Below are 15,248 nucleotides of genomic sequence, written 5' to 3' on the forward strand. Positions count from 1 at the left end.
CCCAGGGCAGAGCAGCCCAAGGTACGGCGAAGCCCGGTGCAAATTTTCACTCCTTCCTCCATTTCCAGTTGTTCCCATTCCCCTCCTGTTGCCTGCTCGGGCTGGGGACCAGGAGACAGGTGCTGGCTATGTGGGACAGCAGACATACGTTGGTGCATGTCACTCTCGGCAGTGGCTGTTCTTGGTCCCTTCGGGCTCTTCCTGAGGGATGCAGAGGGGGAACGGCTCCTTCCCCAGCTCAAACAAGCAGCACAAGGCTGTATTTCCAGAAAGGGGCCTCATACCAAGGGAAGTAGGGAAGAGAGGGAGCATGATCAACCCAGGTGAGTTTCTCTGCAATTGCTTAACTGGAGCTTTTTACCTCTAAAAACGTCACAAGATAATTCATGGCATGTCAGCTCCGCATTTTCCATCTCCAGTCGAAGCCCGGCCCTTGGGGCACTGTTAGTGCACGGTGCCGCAGTGCCAGTGCAGGGACACAGCTGCATGGTGGGGAGCGGCAGGGAATGGGGACGGGGATGGGAACGGGGTCGGGACGGACACGTTTTCCTTGTTCAGACTTGCGGAGGTGGACGTGCAGCAGGTAATCATTAACAGGGCCAACTGCTGTCACCTCAGCTCTGTTTAGCTGGGGCTGGGCTTGCACAGCCTTCCCCAGCCTGCACACATTCCCCCCCTGCATCTGCTCCCAGGTACCTTTCCATCCCACGGGAGGCCAGACAGACCTCTGGCTCTCTGACACTGGGCTGAAAGGGAGAACGGGGAGATGCCAAGGCCCTTCGGAGAGCAGGGCAGGGCTCTCTCCCGAAAGGTAGATTGCCCCTTTCCTACAGTGATCGCGTTTTGGGACCGCTTCTCTCCCCCGCCATAAATTTGACACCGGGGCGGCTGGAAAACTCTAATTGCCATGGTTACTGACGGTCCTCGCTGCTGAGACATGGGCCAAGCGCCAACGCGACGGGGTCTGGGCACTGAAGCAGAGCGGGCCCCCTCTTCCCAGTGGCACGTCCGCCTGGTCCCTGGGCTGCAGCCCAGGGAGGCTGGGACAATTTGGTGTGCCTTACACCCGCTACAGACCCCCACTGTTAGCTCTGGGCAGGAGCTGAAAGGCTGAAGGCGATGAAAGGGAGGCGGGGGGGGTGGAAGGGACAACGTAGCTGGGGAAGGAGGCTGCTTCTCCAGGCGGAGAGGGGGCGGCAGGCAGGCTGCCAAGCTGCCCTCAGGAATCTGAGTTTAAGGTATGAGTATAGCTCCCCATCACCCACCGTGTCCATCTCCACTCTCTCAACAGCACGCCATCAGCCAGAGCAATTACCTCCCTTTTGCAAAGGAAACTCTGCAGGAGAGATGGTGTTGGCCACAGTCATCCTTACAAGTCTGGGGCTGGAGGCAGAAGCGTCCCTAATCCCTCGCTTTTGAATTCAGAGAGCAGTCCTCCTGCCGGAGCAGCGGAGATAATCCCAGCCCTCGATGCTGCAGCCCCGGTGCTCAGCACTGGAGGCAGGACCCCAAGGCTCCCCTCTGGAGCTGGGAACGAACAGGAATAGCCCCCGAGCAGGCTCATCCCCGGCAGAGCAGCGTGGCTGGGGACAGCTCCCCACAAAAAACGGCCGGCAGAAACATTTTGAAATCTGGAGGCTGGATGCTGCTGTAATACCCACCGATAGCTGTGCGGCTGCAAAGGGCAAGGCAGGCCTGCCGCTGGGTCTGCCACCTCCCTCCCCAGGGAGGAACTGGAGCAGGGCAGGAACAGAGGCTGCCAGCTCCTGACTCACACTTTCAAGTCCTTCTGGATCACTTCGGATGGCGGCGCGCTTTCTCCCTGTTCCGTGTTACACTGAATATCCACGTATGCCACAGAATGGGGGAGAAGGTCCCGCAGCACAAAGACCCTGTATCTAGCAACTGTCCCAGAGGGATGCTGTGCAGGGAAGCGGGCAAGGACCTGGCCAGCAGGGAACTCCCAAGAGTACCCCAGTTAGGATGGGGGCAGAGGCTTTGGGGTACAACCTCACTTGCGCTGTGTGGTGCGTCACTGGTACAGTGCCTACCGCATTCTTGCGGATGCAGCAGGAGACGGGAACTAAAACATCCATCTCTTTATTTCAATGGCAAGAAACAACAACATCCAAACAGTCCAAGTTGAAAAGCAACGGGAACGCAGGCTCGTGCCAGGCCCTGGGCCTGCTGGAGCCAGCACCCGCACAGAGTTACAAAAATACAGTCCTACAACAGCGTCTAGGAAACACAGACCCAGGTATTGCACAGAACCCCTGCCTTCTGTAGGCAGGGTGACCAACAACCCCTCCGCCTTCGCGGAAATGCAAGCCAGGCTTGGAATTGCACAGCAACTCAGCTCACGTGCGCACGGAGGGGCCAGGCGGGGAGGAGGACAGTGTGTCTCTCAACTACCTGTACAAAAACTATAAGGGAAGATACAAAACCGGGGAGAAAGGGGAAAGCTGGGGCTGTAAACGCCTCTGGGCCAGGCTGGGCATCCCAGCTGGGGGCGCAGTCGTTTGGACCTCTGAGAAGATGACAGTGCCTGGTCTGTCGGTGGCCTGAGAGCAGTGCTGATGGGAACTCTGGGCGCTGCTGGAGCATCCCAGCTCTGAACGCATTGGGATGCTATCGTTATCAATTGCCAATACTGCTGCTGGCCCCTGGCACTCTGCACTGCCCTGCGCCTCTGCTCCCACCACAGCATCCCCCATCCTCCAAGGGAACTCTGCCCCCCGGCCAAAGAGTCTGAAGGGTATTCTGGTTCTTTGCGGTATCCTCATACCCTTTTTTTGGTATTGGTATTAGGAGGGATTCAAACGGTGCCACCCACCCAGCATTACCCGGTGGGCACAGCTGGGTGTGAGTGCAGGTGGGACCGCACAGACCCCACGCAGCAGCAGCATCCTCTCCTGGCACACGAGCTGCGAGCAGCAACCCGCTTCGCAACCGCCGCCCACCCAAAAGTGCCAAGCAGGTCTGCAAGGCCTCAGAGCCATCAGCTGTCTTCCTATGCTGGCACCTCCTGGTCCCAGAGACTGTCAGTTCTGCAAAAGCCTGGCTGAAGGGCTGGCTTGATGCCTCTGCAGATGCTCAGCACCCACAGCATCCGCAGGGGAGATGGGTCGTGGTGCCTCGTGCCCCATGGCGGATGGTAGGTGAAATGCCATGCCACTGCAGGCATGACTTGAGGCTGGGAGCCCTGATGCTTCCTATGCATCCAAATCCCTCTTTCTGCTAAAACCAGAGAGGGTGAGCTGGTGGCCTGCGCAGGGAGCTTGTGTCTGGGCTGGGCAAGCTCCCAAGTTTTCCCTGCAAAGCCCTGCGCCCAGTTTGGGGGATGGCAGGAGTCAGACTCGGAGGATGCGTGTTGACAGGTTGGGGGGCATGATGGGAATCCCTGAGAGCAGCACTGACCCCAGCACTGCCCCTCCAGCCCAGTGCAATGTCTAGCATTGGGGGCGAGGGGGGAAGCTAAAGCAGGGAGGGCAGCTGGATCCAAGTCAGCATTTAGGAAATATAACGGGCTCCACCGCAGCCACCACCCAGGCCAAGCGCAGCTCTCCACTGTGGCTACGTGCTGCAGTGGGCTCCCAAAGAGATGCCCAGCAGACACCGGGGGTGCAGGCTCCCCCACCCAGCCCTGCGAAAGGAGGGATGGTGGGAGGGCTCGGTAGCCTTCCTCCATGCCATCCCTGCCCTGGGCCAGACCGCTGACTGGCTGAGCACTAACGGCAACCAGGAGGGCAGCGGCTGCCCTGCTTCCAGCTGCGCCAGTCCCAGGTGCTCTGGGAAAAGGCTGGGTGCGCCAAGGACTTCCCTCCTGCCACAGAAAGCCCTGGTAGGGCAACACGGAGACCCGGGGCAGCCCCAAACCGACAGGAGGGAGGAGGAGACAGGGACAGTAAGTCACGGTGCTTCCCTTGGGGCAGCCTGAGGCTCACGGCCTCTGCTGTCTGCCCGCACAGCCTGTGCCTCCCGCAGCTGTGCCAGACAGGAAAGGAGGAACAGGACACGAACCGAGCCAAGCATCTAAAGGAGGGGCACTGCTGGCAGGGAGAGGGGGCGAGCAACGATATCCCACAAGGATCATAGGTAGGAGCCTGCAGAGGGGGCACTGGCATCACTCCCATGCACAAGGGTGCCCAGGGGCTTCAGCCTGGCCTGCCCCAACAGGGCTGCGGGATAGTGCCCATCCAGGGCAGGGAATGTGGTGGATGAGGGGCAAAGGAGGGGACACACAAAGAGCCAGGCTTCAAGTCCCAAATACCCACTGTCCTCATAAACAGAGTCCCAGCCCAGCCTGGGGCAGAGCTCTGCTGTTTCCGTCTCCTCCAGGGACCAGGTTAACATCTAGGGAGGGCTGGCCCAGACTCACAGCTCTGCCAGTTGGCATCGTCCTCTTCTTGTCCTGCCTGAGCTGGCTTGGGCTAAGGCACTCCGAGCACTACACAGCCGTCTCCTGGTCCTCCCGCTGGATCATCTGGTAGTGCTGTCGGTTCTCGAGGTAGGCAGCTAAGTCGGGGTCGTTGGCTTTCTCAGCCCGGTGCTTGGGGGTGTCTCCCTGCATAGGGGAGGCAAAAGACGTCAGAGCAATGAGCACTGCCTAAATGCTGCCTCGGCACCCAAAGGTGCCCCCATTCCCCCCACCGAAAAGGTGGCTGCAGCTGGGTCCGGCAAAGCCCGTGGTCAAGCCCTGAGACAGGTGGTAGCCGAATGCCCGCGTGCTCGCCACGGAGCGAAAGCGTGCTCGTGAGGAGCCTGACTTTGCCGCAGGGCTGGAAGCTGTCCCCTGAAGGGCCATCAGCCCCACATGCGGGCCAGGACAGAGACCGGCCCTGACCATCGCCAGCCCCCCGAGAGGAGACAAAGGTTGGTCCCCACGACCTGCTCTTTCCCGGTGCTGGGGAGGCAGGCGGGAGAGGGTGAGGAATGAGGGGTATGTCTGGGGAATGCCCAGGAATACCAACCCCCCTTCCCTCTCGCAGCCTAGCTAGTGCTCCCGCTCCCGGAGGAGGATCACATTTCACCAGCTTATTGCAGCCATCTGGACTGTGTCCACTAATGAACTCCCGCACTCCATAAAAAGCAAATCTGTTAACAGCTCCCAGCTCCGTCTCCTCTCCCCCCTTCCCTCCCCCTGCTCCTCGCTCCTCCTCGCCAAGCACCCGGGCTCTGCTGTGCCGCTGAGAAAGGCCGCGGAAACCTGGCACTCTGCCGCTGCCATTGAAAACCGGCCCCGGAAGGGATGCCCGGCTCGTCCCCTGGTGCACAGCGGAGCACGGGTGGCTGTGGCAGGGTGCTGGGCCCTCCAGGGCAACCCACAGCCATATTTCTCCAGCAGGAACAATGGTCAGACACGCAGAGCCTGGATGCAGCTGTGGACAAAAGCCCACCCCTGCGCGGCTGCAGAGAGGCGCACCAAGAAACCCCCCTTTTTTGCATGCGCACCCCAAGACTGGGTACGCCCTGTGGTTCCATACACATCCCCCCAGCATGTACACAGGCAAGGGGGACGGAGACCGCTCTGTGCTTCGGTGCCGGCTCTCCTCCCCACGGTCCCTGAATGCGAGCGCTCATTTAACAAAGGTGGGGGGAAAAAACCAGAGGAGGAATTGAATTTCTTTTCCCGTCCCCCTTGCAGAAGCCCCGCTGCAACGCTGCCTGCCCGCAGCCTGAAACCGGAGCTGCCAGGGCCCCTCTGCCCGTCTGGGCTGAGGCACGCCAACCGATAAGGGCTCAGCCTCCCTCACTGCTGCAGGATCGGCCCGCTCCAAACCCGCGCTACAGGTCTGACACTGGGGTTTCTAATGAGGTGGGCTCCTGCCTGCGCGAGCAGGCCGTGACCCGCAGCCCACGCGAGGTCAGCGCAGCGGCGCAGAGGGGTCCCCAGACAGCTACAAACCCCGACACGCATTTGCACAGGCACGTGCAAGCCCCATTCCCTGGGGCAGCCCAACATGCCTGAGCGGGGCTCTCTTCTTTTCGCTGGGAGGATGGGGGCTGCTCCCCTCCTTCAGGCCGATGAGGGGGCCGGGGGCAGAGAGGGGCCGTGCCCCCAGAGCTGCCCTCTCCCTCTGCCTCTCCCCATTCACCGCCTCACCTGGGCATCGCTGTCCCATCCCACTGCTGCTGACTGAGTCTCCAGCCAGGCCAGCCCCACTCTGGGCACCGTGCAAGGCCCAAGCCTCGGCCAGGACCAAGGAGGAGCGATGGGGAGCCAGAGATTGTCTGCACGGCATCTTCCTAGCAGCTGGCAAGGGGGCTACGCATTGTCTGAGGCAGCCCCCAAGCTCCACTGGCCCCAGCAAGTTTGCACCCCCTGGCTGGGCTCCTGCCCTGTGGGTCCCAGACCCACAGACCGCACCTTCTTGGCTTGTTCCTACATCTCCTCTGCTACAGCCCATCGCTATGAGCCTCTGCCAGATGGACGCGACAGTGTTCTCTCCACTGCGCACCCCCCCCAGGAACCTCCCGTACCAAAACACAGCCTCAAGTCCCCTTCCCGCGACTCCTCTGCCAGGGCTGGCACAACTCCTCGGCACCAAGGCACGTCTCAATTAACTCGGCATGCGAGGGAAAGGGCCGCCACTGCCTGCTCCTGCTCCTCACGGGCCGGCTTCACCCGCCGAGAGGAGCTCGCAGCACCCCCATCGCAGCCACCCGCGGGGGAGAGCGGGGGGAGCCCTGCAGCTGGGAGGGAGCTCATAGCAAGACTGTCCTTGCTCTGACCCCGGAGGGTGGGAAGGGGGAGACTGGGATGAGACATTCCAGCCCCTCGCTTCTAATAAAACAACAGGGAGAGAAGCACAGGGAGGAGAGGGATTTAACCCCTGTGCAGCTGGGCTCCACTGGGCAAGCATGGGTGCTTCATGTCGGCTCCTCTTTGGCCAGCAAAGACCCCAGCCAAAGCACCCTTGCTCTGCTCTCCTGCTGGCCCTGCTCCCGCCAGCCCCCCGATCCCCCCAGAAAGCCCCACTGCCAGCCCTCCCGCTGTCACCTGCAGGTCTGTCTTCATGAGAGAAGCCCCGGCCTCCACGATGTAGTGGCAGATAGTGCGCTGGCGTAAGGCTGCAGCCTGGTGCAAGCTGGTTTCGCCGCTGGGGAGGAGAAAGCGGGAGATGTGAGATGTCCCCCCCAAACGGGGACATGCAGCACGTGTGGGTGGCAGCGAGGGACAGCAATTCAGCTGCAGCGGAAGCTTGTGGTGGGTTGCACGCTTGTCCAAGCAGCCCTGGCAGAGGAGGGGGTGCTGCTCGGGCACGGTCAGTCCAGAGTGGACTGGGAACCGTGGCTGATAATTAGAGTGAGGGCGGCTGATAAGTGCCCGGGCAACTGGTCAACTCGCAGAGGGTCTGGCCAACGGGTAACACAAGTCAGTCAGCAACTTACTTCTCCTCCGTGGCATCAAGGATTTCTGAAGGGGCTGTGGAGAGAAAGAGTGCAGGGCGAGTGAGACCCGGCTGCGGGGCAGAGATGGACCCACCTAATCCCCAGTTGCACTCTGCGTCTTTCCATAGGGGCTGCTATTTCCATGATGCCTGCAAAAGTCCTGGCTCCAAAGCACTCAGGCCAGCAACGGCATCTGAGCCCAGCTGAGACCAGGGAAGAAGAGTTGTTGTGGACTCATTACGGAGAAATACCTAAATAAAAATAAAGCAGCCTGTATTTCAGTGGGAGCTGCCAAAAACAACAGGTCAGCTGCCCTGAAGGCAGAAGCAGGACACTGAGAAATGTTTCCCAGAGACATGCTGGTCCCTGCCAGGATGCAACAACAGCCACGGGGGCACCCCAGTACTGGCAGACAGATGCCAGGGAAAGCCCATATGCCAGAAAGAGGATGTAGTAAACCCGGAGGGAAGGGACCTAAGCCCGGGAGCACCCCGTCTGAGCAGAGGGTTGGGCTTTTTTGGCTGCCGGGCTCCTTTGCTAAGGGTGGCTCTCTGGCCCCAGCTCACCGTTCTCGATGATGTACTTGACGATGTCCTTGCTCCCCGATTTGACGGCATGGTGGAGGACGGTCTGGCCCGAGGAGTCTCGCACCATGAGGTCTCTTCCAGCCCGGTGCAGCTCTTGGAACTACAGGATTGCCAGATTGCTCGGGATGAGTTGCCTTTTCCAGCTCCAAGCCCCAAGCCCTGGCATCGCATCCCCGGGGTGCCCGGCAGGTTGTGTGGATATTCAGGGCCTGGCGGGGAGCTTTGTCCAGCTCAGCCATGCTGCCAAGTCCCTTCCCTCCGTGTCCCCCAGGAGAGGAATAAGGCTGCTTGCCAGGAGCCTGCCTGGTTTCCAGCCACCGCTCCTGGAGGAAGGCCCTCGACAGGAGCTGCTCCAGGACAATCGTGGAGCGCGGCTGGCAGGGCTTCCCATAGCCCAAGGGGCACGCCAGCCGAGCAGGCTGCCGGGCCAGTACCCAGAGCCAGCCCTGGCTGCACATCGCAGCAGGCAGCGGGAGCGCCTACCTTGCTGAAGTTGCCGCTCTTGGCAGCTTCTATCAAAAGGTCATCTGCAAAGAAGGGAGATGGCTTGGGGTCAGCAAAGCCAAGCTGTAATGCCGTTTATCTAACTGGGGAGCCAAGGGTTGGGCACCAGAGGTTCAGCAGTCAGCTGGAGCTCCTCCAGGTGCTAACTCCTTGGTCAGACTGGTTTTACGTGGCTCCCCTACCTTCAGGCATGCAAGGGACAAGCCAGGGGAAGGAGGGAGACCCCACGTAGCTGGGGGCACAGCCGGACCTCAGCCCCAGGGAGGTGTGCATGCAGGAGGAGCAGTCTCTGCCCACGGGCAGGATGACTTGCGATGGAAGCGGGGAGCAGATCTCCTGGGTGTCAGCCAGCGGCCGAGACGCCTCTCACCCATGACTCACTCACACTTCCAGGCACTAGGCTCCGCTCAAGCTCCAGGAAACTCTTTCCATTTGCTCAGCTCGGCGAGGCCCCTGACCTTGGGCTCCCACCTCCTGAGCTCCCTCTCTGCCGGGCAGAAACAGCCCCCCAACCCAGCCCACAACGCTTGGCTCTGCAGGTGGGGGATTAACCCCTCGGCCATGCCATTTCCCGCATGGCAGAGTCGGGAAGGCGCCTGGCTGGGCCTCCCCACAAATCACTGTCAGGTCTCTCCTGCCCACCTCTGGGGTCACCCGCCTGCGGGTGCTCTGCGCTCCCACCTAGCACACAGACAGCAGGACTCCTGCCTGCACGTCAAGGAAAGGACAGGCCAAAAACAAAAGCGTGGTGGGGACCCAAACCAGCATGACCTGCGAGGGGGTGCGACAGGGGGTGGGACAGGACTCACCTTTGTGCGGGAGGCAGCGGTCAGGCTCAGCGCTGGAAGGGAAGAAGAAAAGGTATAACTAACCCTGCCAGTCCTGGCAGTAGATCGCCCAAAAGGGCATGCTGTGGGTAGTGGGATGGCTGTGGAGAAGCCTGCCCATGGCACTCCTCCAGCAGGCAGGAGCAGAGGCAGGCCGAGGGACTTTGCTGCTCTTTGGCCATGCCATCTGCTTCTTCCCTGATCTGGGTTCTTCCCAAACCCAACTCCTATTTCTACTGCTGCTCCCAGCTCCGTCGCTCACCTGTACCCATGGCTGGCCTCAGCTGGACTGAGACACCCATGCCCTTTGCCCCACGGGTCAGGCGCCGGAGCTTGACCCCATGGCTGAGCCACCTGGTAGTGCCCCACTGCTTCCAGCAGCACTGGCAGAGGAGCAGGGAAGACAGGATGGCATCTCACCCCTTGGTCGAACTCAGCACCGAATTCCTGCTCACTTCCAGGGAGCCCCCTTGTAATCTGGCCCAGGGATCAATGCTGTGAAGCCAACCTTGGCTCTCCCATCACTGCCCATCCTTCCTGAGGTCCAGCACCCCCATGCCAGACCAACCTGGGGGCAGGAGAGGAGGGTGGAGAGATGGAAGAGGAGGGGAATGCAAAATGCTGCCCAGTAGGTGCGGCAGACAAGTCGACGAGGTCGGGCATGGCAGGAGAGGTGCCCACGGTCTGGGTGATCACCAGCTCTGGGTCCAGCACATAGAGCTCATCCTGAGAGATCTCTGTCACATAGTTGAGGTGCTCCTGAAAGACACAAGTCAGCTCTCCTCAGAAGCAAGACCTACTTCTGTATAGCTCCATCCCCTCACATCCCATGTCTTGTAGCCCACCCACTTGCTCAGCAGAGCGATGGTGGCTCGAAGAGTCCTGGGACCTGTGCCTGGGAAGCCTCTGCATCTCCTTATCCTTTTCAGGCTTCCCATCTCCTGTTAACTTAGCAGATGACCCATACGTCTCACGTCCACACCCCCCCCCTCATTAAGACGATCCCAGTCAGTGGGTGCCTGGCCAACCTTGCTACATTGCTATTCCTTACTCCCTCCGCTGCAGGGTCCTGCAGGCAGCTTCCAACCCAAGCCTCTGTGCTCCCACCCACGCTTCCTCCCTTTCCGCAGGAACCTGGAGGTGCTGAGCCCGGTCCTGGGCCAAGCCCGTCACACCACCCACTCCTCAGGGAATGTCACAGGGCAGGGCAGCGGTGTGAGACCTGCACCTCCCTGAGGCTCAGCTTGCCTGTCAGTCCGTGTGAACGCAGGACACCCAAGCACCTTCCCAGCAGATGCTGGGGGGGGGATGACAGCGGAGGACAAGGCCACACTCACCTGTGCGCGGTCTATCCGGTAGAACCGATCAGCCGTGGTTGCTGTAAGACAGGGACAGAGTGAGACAGGGTGATGAGGAAGATGGCCACTTTCCACCGCTGAGTGATAGTGAACTACCCAGCCACTTCATGGCTTGCACGGAGGGCACAGCAAAGCGAACAGCACCCACTGACCAGGAGCAGTGCCCTTCCCTTTGGGACCCTGCTATTCTCTTTACCCCAGAGGTATCCCCTTGGGCCTGCAGACCACCGTGCCCTTGTGCAACGTGCCTTTGCTTGCTATCTCCTCCTCAATGACTCTTGGCAGGGAGCCATAGGGAAGGCCAGAAACACACCTAGCTGACGCCATGGCCTTTCTGGGGGCTTTCGAGTGTTCCAGCCTTGCAGCTGCAACACAGCATTAGCCTGAGCAGATGAAGCTCAGGGCTGTGCAGTGCACATCTTGGCACTCGCCTGCACCAGGTGAGGAACTGCTCCAATTCAACATGATGCACCTCTCTCCAGAGCACTGAGAAACTGGGGCACACTAAGCAGGGCTGGGAGAAGAGGGAGCTCAGCCTCCCACTGACTTGACTGAGTAACGTCCCACAGACCACCACAAGGCCACGTCAGAGCTTGTCACTGCCAGGTAGAATGGAGCACGCCACCACCAGTTGTAGATCCAAGCCCCTCTCTGCTAGGACAGCAGGAGAGCTTCAAACCAGCCTCCAGCCTGTTGCTGGCAGCAGCCTGACTGAGTGCATCCCTCTGCTCATTCCTCTTCCTTAAGAGGAGAGATCCCCACAGCAAAAGAGGAGCTCCTTCAACAGCAATGGAGCAAGTGGCTGTGCTTGAGCCAGACCCACGCAGCCACCACCCCCAGGGGAGCAGAGAGGGGCTGGGGACTTATGGCATCACCAGGGGAGAGCAGGACAAGCAACAGCACCGCACCGGGATAATTGGGTCCTCACACAGGGTGGCACTTCCCCCGTGTCCCACCAGGCTGCTGGTGCCTGCCCAGGCGAGGTTGCTGTGGTGGGAGCCTTGGGGACCCGGGGAATTCTCTCCACAAACAGAGCGGGGACAGGCCAGAGCAGATGAGAGTGAGAGCACCCCATTTATCCTGTCCCGGCTGGAGATTTACAGCCAGGGAGCTGCTGCTGAAGGCCTGCAATTCAGCCGCTTGAATGAGCCTGCGCTGTCTTGAATGAGGCTCTGGCCTCTTTCCTGACACATTTTCCTCAGCCCAGAACCTGCTGCTGGGAGACTGGCAGGAGAGGGGAAAGCGGTCCTGGTACAGCAGTCCTGGTAGTGACACCTGGGAGCAGCACTGCCAGCAGCCCCACATGCCGGGCTGGAACTCCGAAGGGAGAAGCTGCATCCTTTCTGCCTAGCGTGAGGCTTCTCAGGCCAACTTTGCAACGCACGGCTACGCTCTGCTGTGCTCTACACCCTGCTACTGGGAAGTCAGGGAGATGACATGCCACCAGCAGTCATTTCTCTCAGCCAGCTTCCAGGTACAGAGGGAAAGCTCTGGAGCCTCTTGGTCAGTGAAGGCAAAGGGAGAGGAGAAAGCTACTTTCAGGCAGGGGAGAAGAAGCAGCTGGAGCCCAGCGGGGAGCCTGCTCCAATACCACTGGGATGCTCGTGGTGAGCCTTGCTCCCTGCAATGCTGGAGCAGGGGGGCCCCCTGCCTGCATGACACAGGAGAGCAACCCCAGCAGTGCCCCAGTGACAGGACACGAGATGCCAAGCGGCCTTCAGCCCTGGAGGTAGAAGACCAGCAGACGCCCCTCGTGAGCGTGCTGACTCGTGGTCAGCAGCCAGAGACACGGCCTGGGGCAAAGCACTGCTGCACTCGGACGCAAAGACCTCGACATCCATGAGTTCCAAGTCCCACGTGGCTCTCAGTAGCTTGTCACTAAGGGTCTTGTGCCCTCACCCCCCCAAACTTGGACACAGTCAGCAGTCCCAGGGGAAGAAGATACTCACAGTCCAGGAAGCACCACTTGGGTGACAGCTTCTGGGATGACAGTGTCTTCGGTTTGGCTCCATCTCCCTCCTGCATAAAAAAAAGAGAGAGGATAAAGTCATGTCTCTTGGCCTCCCCATCTCTCCCCAGAGCATCCCTCCTGCTTTGGGAGGTCCCTGCAAACATGGAGGACCACAGGCGCTTGGATGGAAAGGGGAACTTGAACACAGGCACAGCACACGGCGACGGGGAGCAGCACGGGACAGACTGGAGCCAACGGACACCAGCTCACTGGAGAGAGAGGTGCCACAAAATGAGCCCACGAGACCAGCATGGTGCACATGAGAGATGGGCCCGGGGGATGGAGCGATGCCATACACACCTGAAAGAGCAGATGCTCTAAAGTGGAGGGCTGTGGAAGGAAATCCTGCAGAAAGGCAAGATGTGCCGTTACAGCCTTTTGTCTGGATGGCCTCCCAGTCCCTCTCTCATCCCATTGGTGTTGCTTAATGTGCTGCCATACCCGGCTTTACGCACTGCCTGGCCAAGATCCCTGGTCCCTGCCCTCCTTTGACGTCAGAGCATAGTGGTTGCCCAAGGAGAGAGAAGAGGTAAACCACGAGGTGACTGAGGAACACCAGCCTCAATGCACAGCCTTACAGGTGCAGGAGGTTGCAGAGGCATCAGGCTACCAGGCTGATGCCATAGGAAAGGAAAGCATTACCCTCTGAGCCCAGGAGCTGCTAGACATGTGCCTGCCTGCATGTCCTCACCAGTGCCTGGGCACAAGGCGAGCAGGGGACAGACATGCAGAGCTGCCTGGCAGAGCAAGGACCAGATGCCTGTGTGCCAGCCTGCACAAGCAGCTCTGCAACTCAGCCCCGCAAGACACTATGCACACGCTGGATGGGATTCCCTCAGGCCCAAGAGCCAGCTAACTGGGAACTGAGCAAGGTCCCTGCGATCTTTCTGGGAGAAAATCAGCCTGAGCAGCGCGGCACCAGGAGGCACACTGTGGGCTCGGAAGGCATTGCTCACCAGGAACGAGGGCTACACAGCCTGCGTCAGGGTCGTGGACATGCGCTAGCACATTGGCAGGAGCACAAAGGTTAGTACTTGCAAATGAAAAGAGTTGGAGGGGGGACAACCCTTATCCAAGCACCTGGAGAGGGCAGAGCTGTGCCAGGAAACACGGGAGTCTGCAGAGGACTGAAGGAACACAGCACAGCAAACAAAGGGACAGAGGAAAGGCCTCCCCAAACACCCAGGGGGTAACAGGCCCCTATAGGATGTGTGCTGGCTTTCTCCACTGCCCCATAATTTTTCTGGGCCACCGACACTCCGGGCCTGGAGAACAAGGTCAGAAGAGCAACGCTGAGAAAGAAGCTGCTGGAGAGCACGGAGCAACAAGCCTCCAGCTTGGGATCCTGCCTCCACCATGTGGTGAAGGCAAACCATGACCTGCTACCAGAAGCAGGAGCGTGCATGTTGGTGTGTGCAGGTCAAGGAGGCTTAGAAATCCCTTCCGTGAGCCCCTCCATCCTTGACATCCAGCCATGACCACTTCCCACGCAGAGGCTCACCTCCTGCAGCCTCTCGATTTGAGTCCGGCACAACTCCAGGTCACTGTCTCCTGGAACCACGATGATCCCCAGCGGCACAGCTGCAGGACAGGGCACAGACACAACTCAGGGAGAAGCCTGTATCCCATCCCCAACACCTCACACAGCCTAGCTGAGAGCACTGCCAGACTCGGGGACTGCAGCTCCCACCCCCTGATCACTCAGCTGGTCACTCACAGGCTTCCTTGAGCTTTTCCTTGTCATAGTGCAGTGCCTCATAGTCGCGCATGCTGATTCGGCTCACCCGGATCCGCAGCCGCTCGGGCACTGCCTGCTGGCTACGTGCAGGAGGAAAGGAAAAGGGAAAGGGTCAGAAAGTGACAGCCCGCTTTCTCCTTATCCCACTCACCCCTCCAAAACAGGCAAGAGCGTATCTTGTGCACAGACTGGGGTGGGGAGCTTGGCACCAGCAGGTTCTCCAGCATCAGGCTCTGGCCATACTTCTGTGACCTGATCCCTTACCAGGCCCTCCTTGAGAGAGGATCAAAATGCCTCTGGGAGTGATGGATCAGTCCCATCCCTTCCCCCTCCACCCCTCCTGCCTTGGAGAGGAGGTGGCAGATTGATCTGAGGAACCTACTCATTGAGCAGAGGCATGGAGTTGCGCCGCTTGGTCTTCTGCACCATGTTGGCTTGGTTGCGCAAAGAGATGTGGATGCAGGAAGCCGCCAGCTTGCAGGGCTCTCCATCTACCTGCATGGGGATGGCCTTGGACGTGGTGAGAACCACCTGCCGGCACTGGCACAGCCGCTCCCCGTGGCCACCGACCTGCAAGGCAGCCTGTGAAAGGGTCCAGAGTGAGAGCAGAACACTGACTGGGGGGTGGATGGGGGGAGCACACATTGGCAGCCAGATGTCGCAAGTGAACCAGGTTCTGAGGGTCTCAGGCCTGATCTCAGTGGGAAGGGATCCACAGAGACCAGGGCATGACAGCACCTCACCTAAACCTCAGAGAGCAGACCCTGTCACACAGGCCAGCACCACAACTCCTCAGGAGAGCATCTGTGGAGCTGGTGGACTGGCTGACAC

The 15,248-nt window shown here is 60.0% G+C and overlaps 1 protein-coding gene across 3 annotated transcripts in view; it reads right to left on the bottom strand.

Annotated features, from left to right (window-relative positions):
• Positions 1-2,084: 2,084 nt before the first annotated feature.
• DGKZ (diacylglycerol kinase zeta) overlaps positions 2,085-15,248 on the bottom strand; it is a 45,467-nt gene continuing 32,303 nt past the window's right edge. For 2 of the 3 annotated variants that reach the window (XM_052782062.1, XM_052782063.1), the window contains exons 20-31: positions 14,800-14,999; positions 14,397-14,497; positions 14,181-14,260; positions 12,618-12,687; positions 10,648-10,688; positions 9,879-10,069; positions 9,293-9,324; positions 8,463-8,506; positions 7,959-8,079; positions 7,393-7,426; positions 7,001-7,100; positions 2,085-4,564 (exon numbers count right to left, since the gene is read on the bottom strand). In XM_052782062.1, the coding sequence (XP_052638022.1) occupies positions 4,448-4,564; positions 7,001-7,100; positions 7,393-7,426; positions 7,959-8,079; positions 8,463-8,506; positions 9,293-9,324; positions 9,879-10,069; positions 10,648-10,688; positions 12,618-12,687; positions 14,181-14,260; positions 14,397-14,497; positions 14,800-14,999 (1,131 nt within the window). In that variant the 3' untranslated portion in view covers positions 2,085-4,447. Of the gene's footprint in view, positions 4,565-7,000; positions 7,427-7,958; positions 8,080-8,462; positions 8,507-9,292; positions 9,325-9,878; positions 10,070-10,647; positions 10,689-12,617; positions 12,688-12,979; positions 13,025-14,180; positions 14,261-14,396; positions 14,498-14,799; positions 15,000-15,248 lie in introns of all 3 variants that reach the window. The other variant, XR_008234420.1, reaches the window with a different exon arrangement.

The sequence above is a fragment of the Harpia harpyja genome, chromosome 3 (assembly GCF_026419915.1).
Source record: "Harpia harpyja isolate bHarHar1 chromosome 3, bHarHar1 primary haplotype, whole genome shotgun sequence".
Lineage (NCBI taxonomy): Eukaryota > Metazoa > Chordata > Aves > Accipitriformes > Accipitridae > Harpia > Harpia harpyja.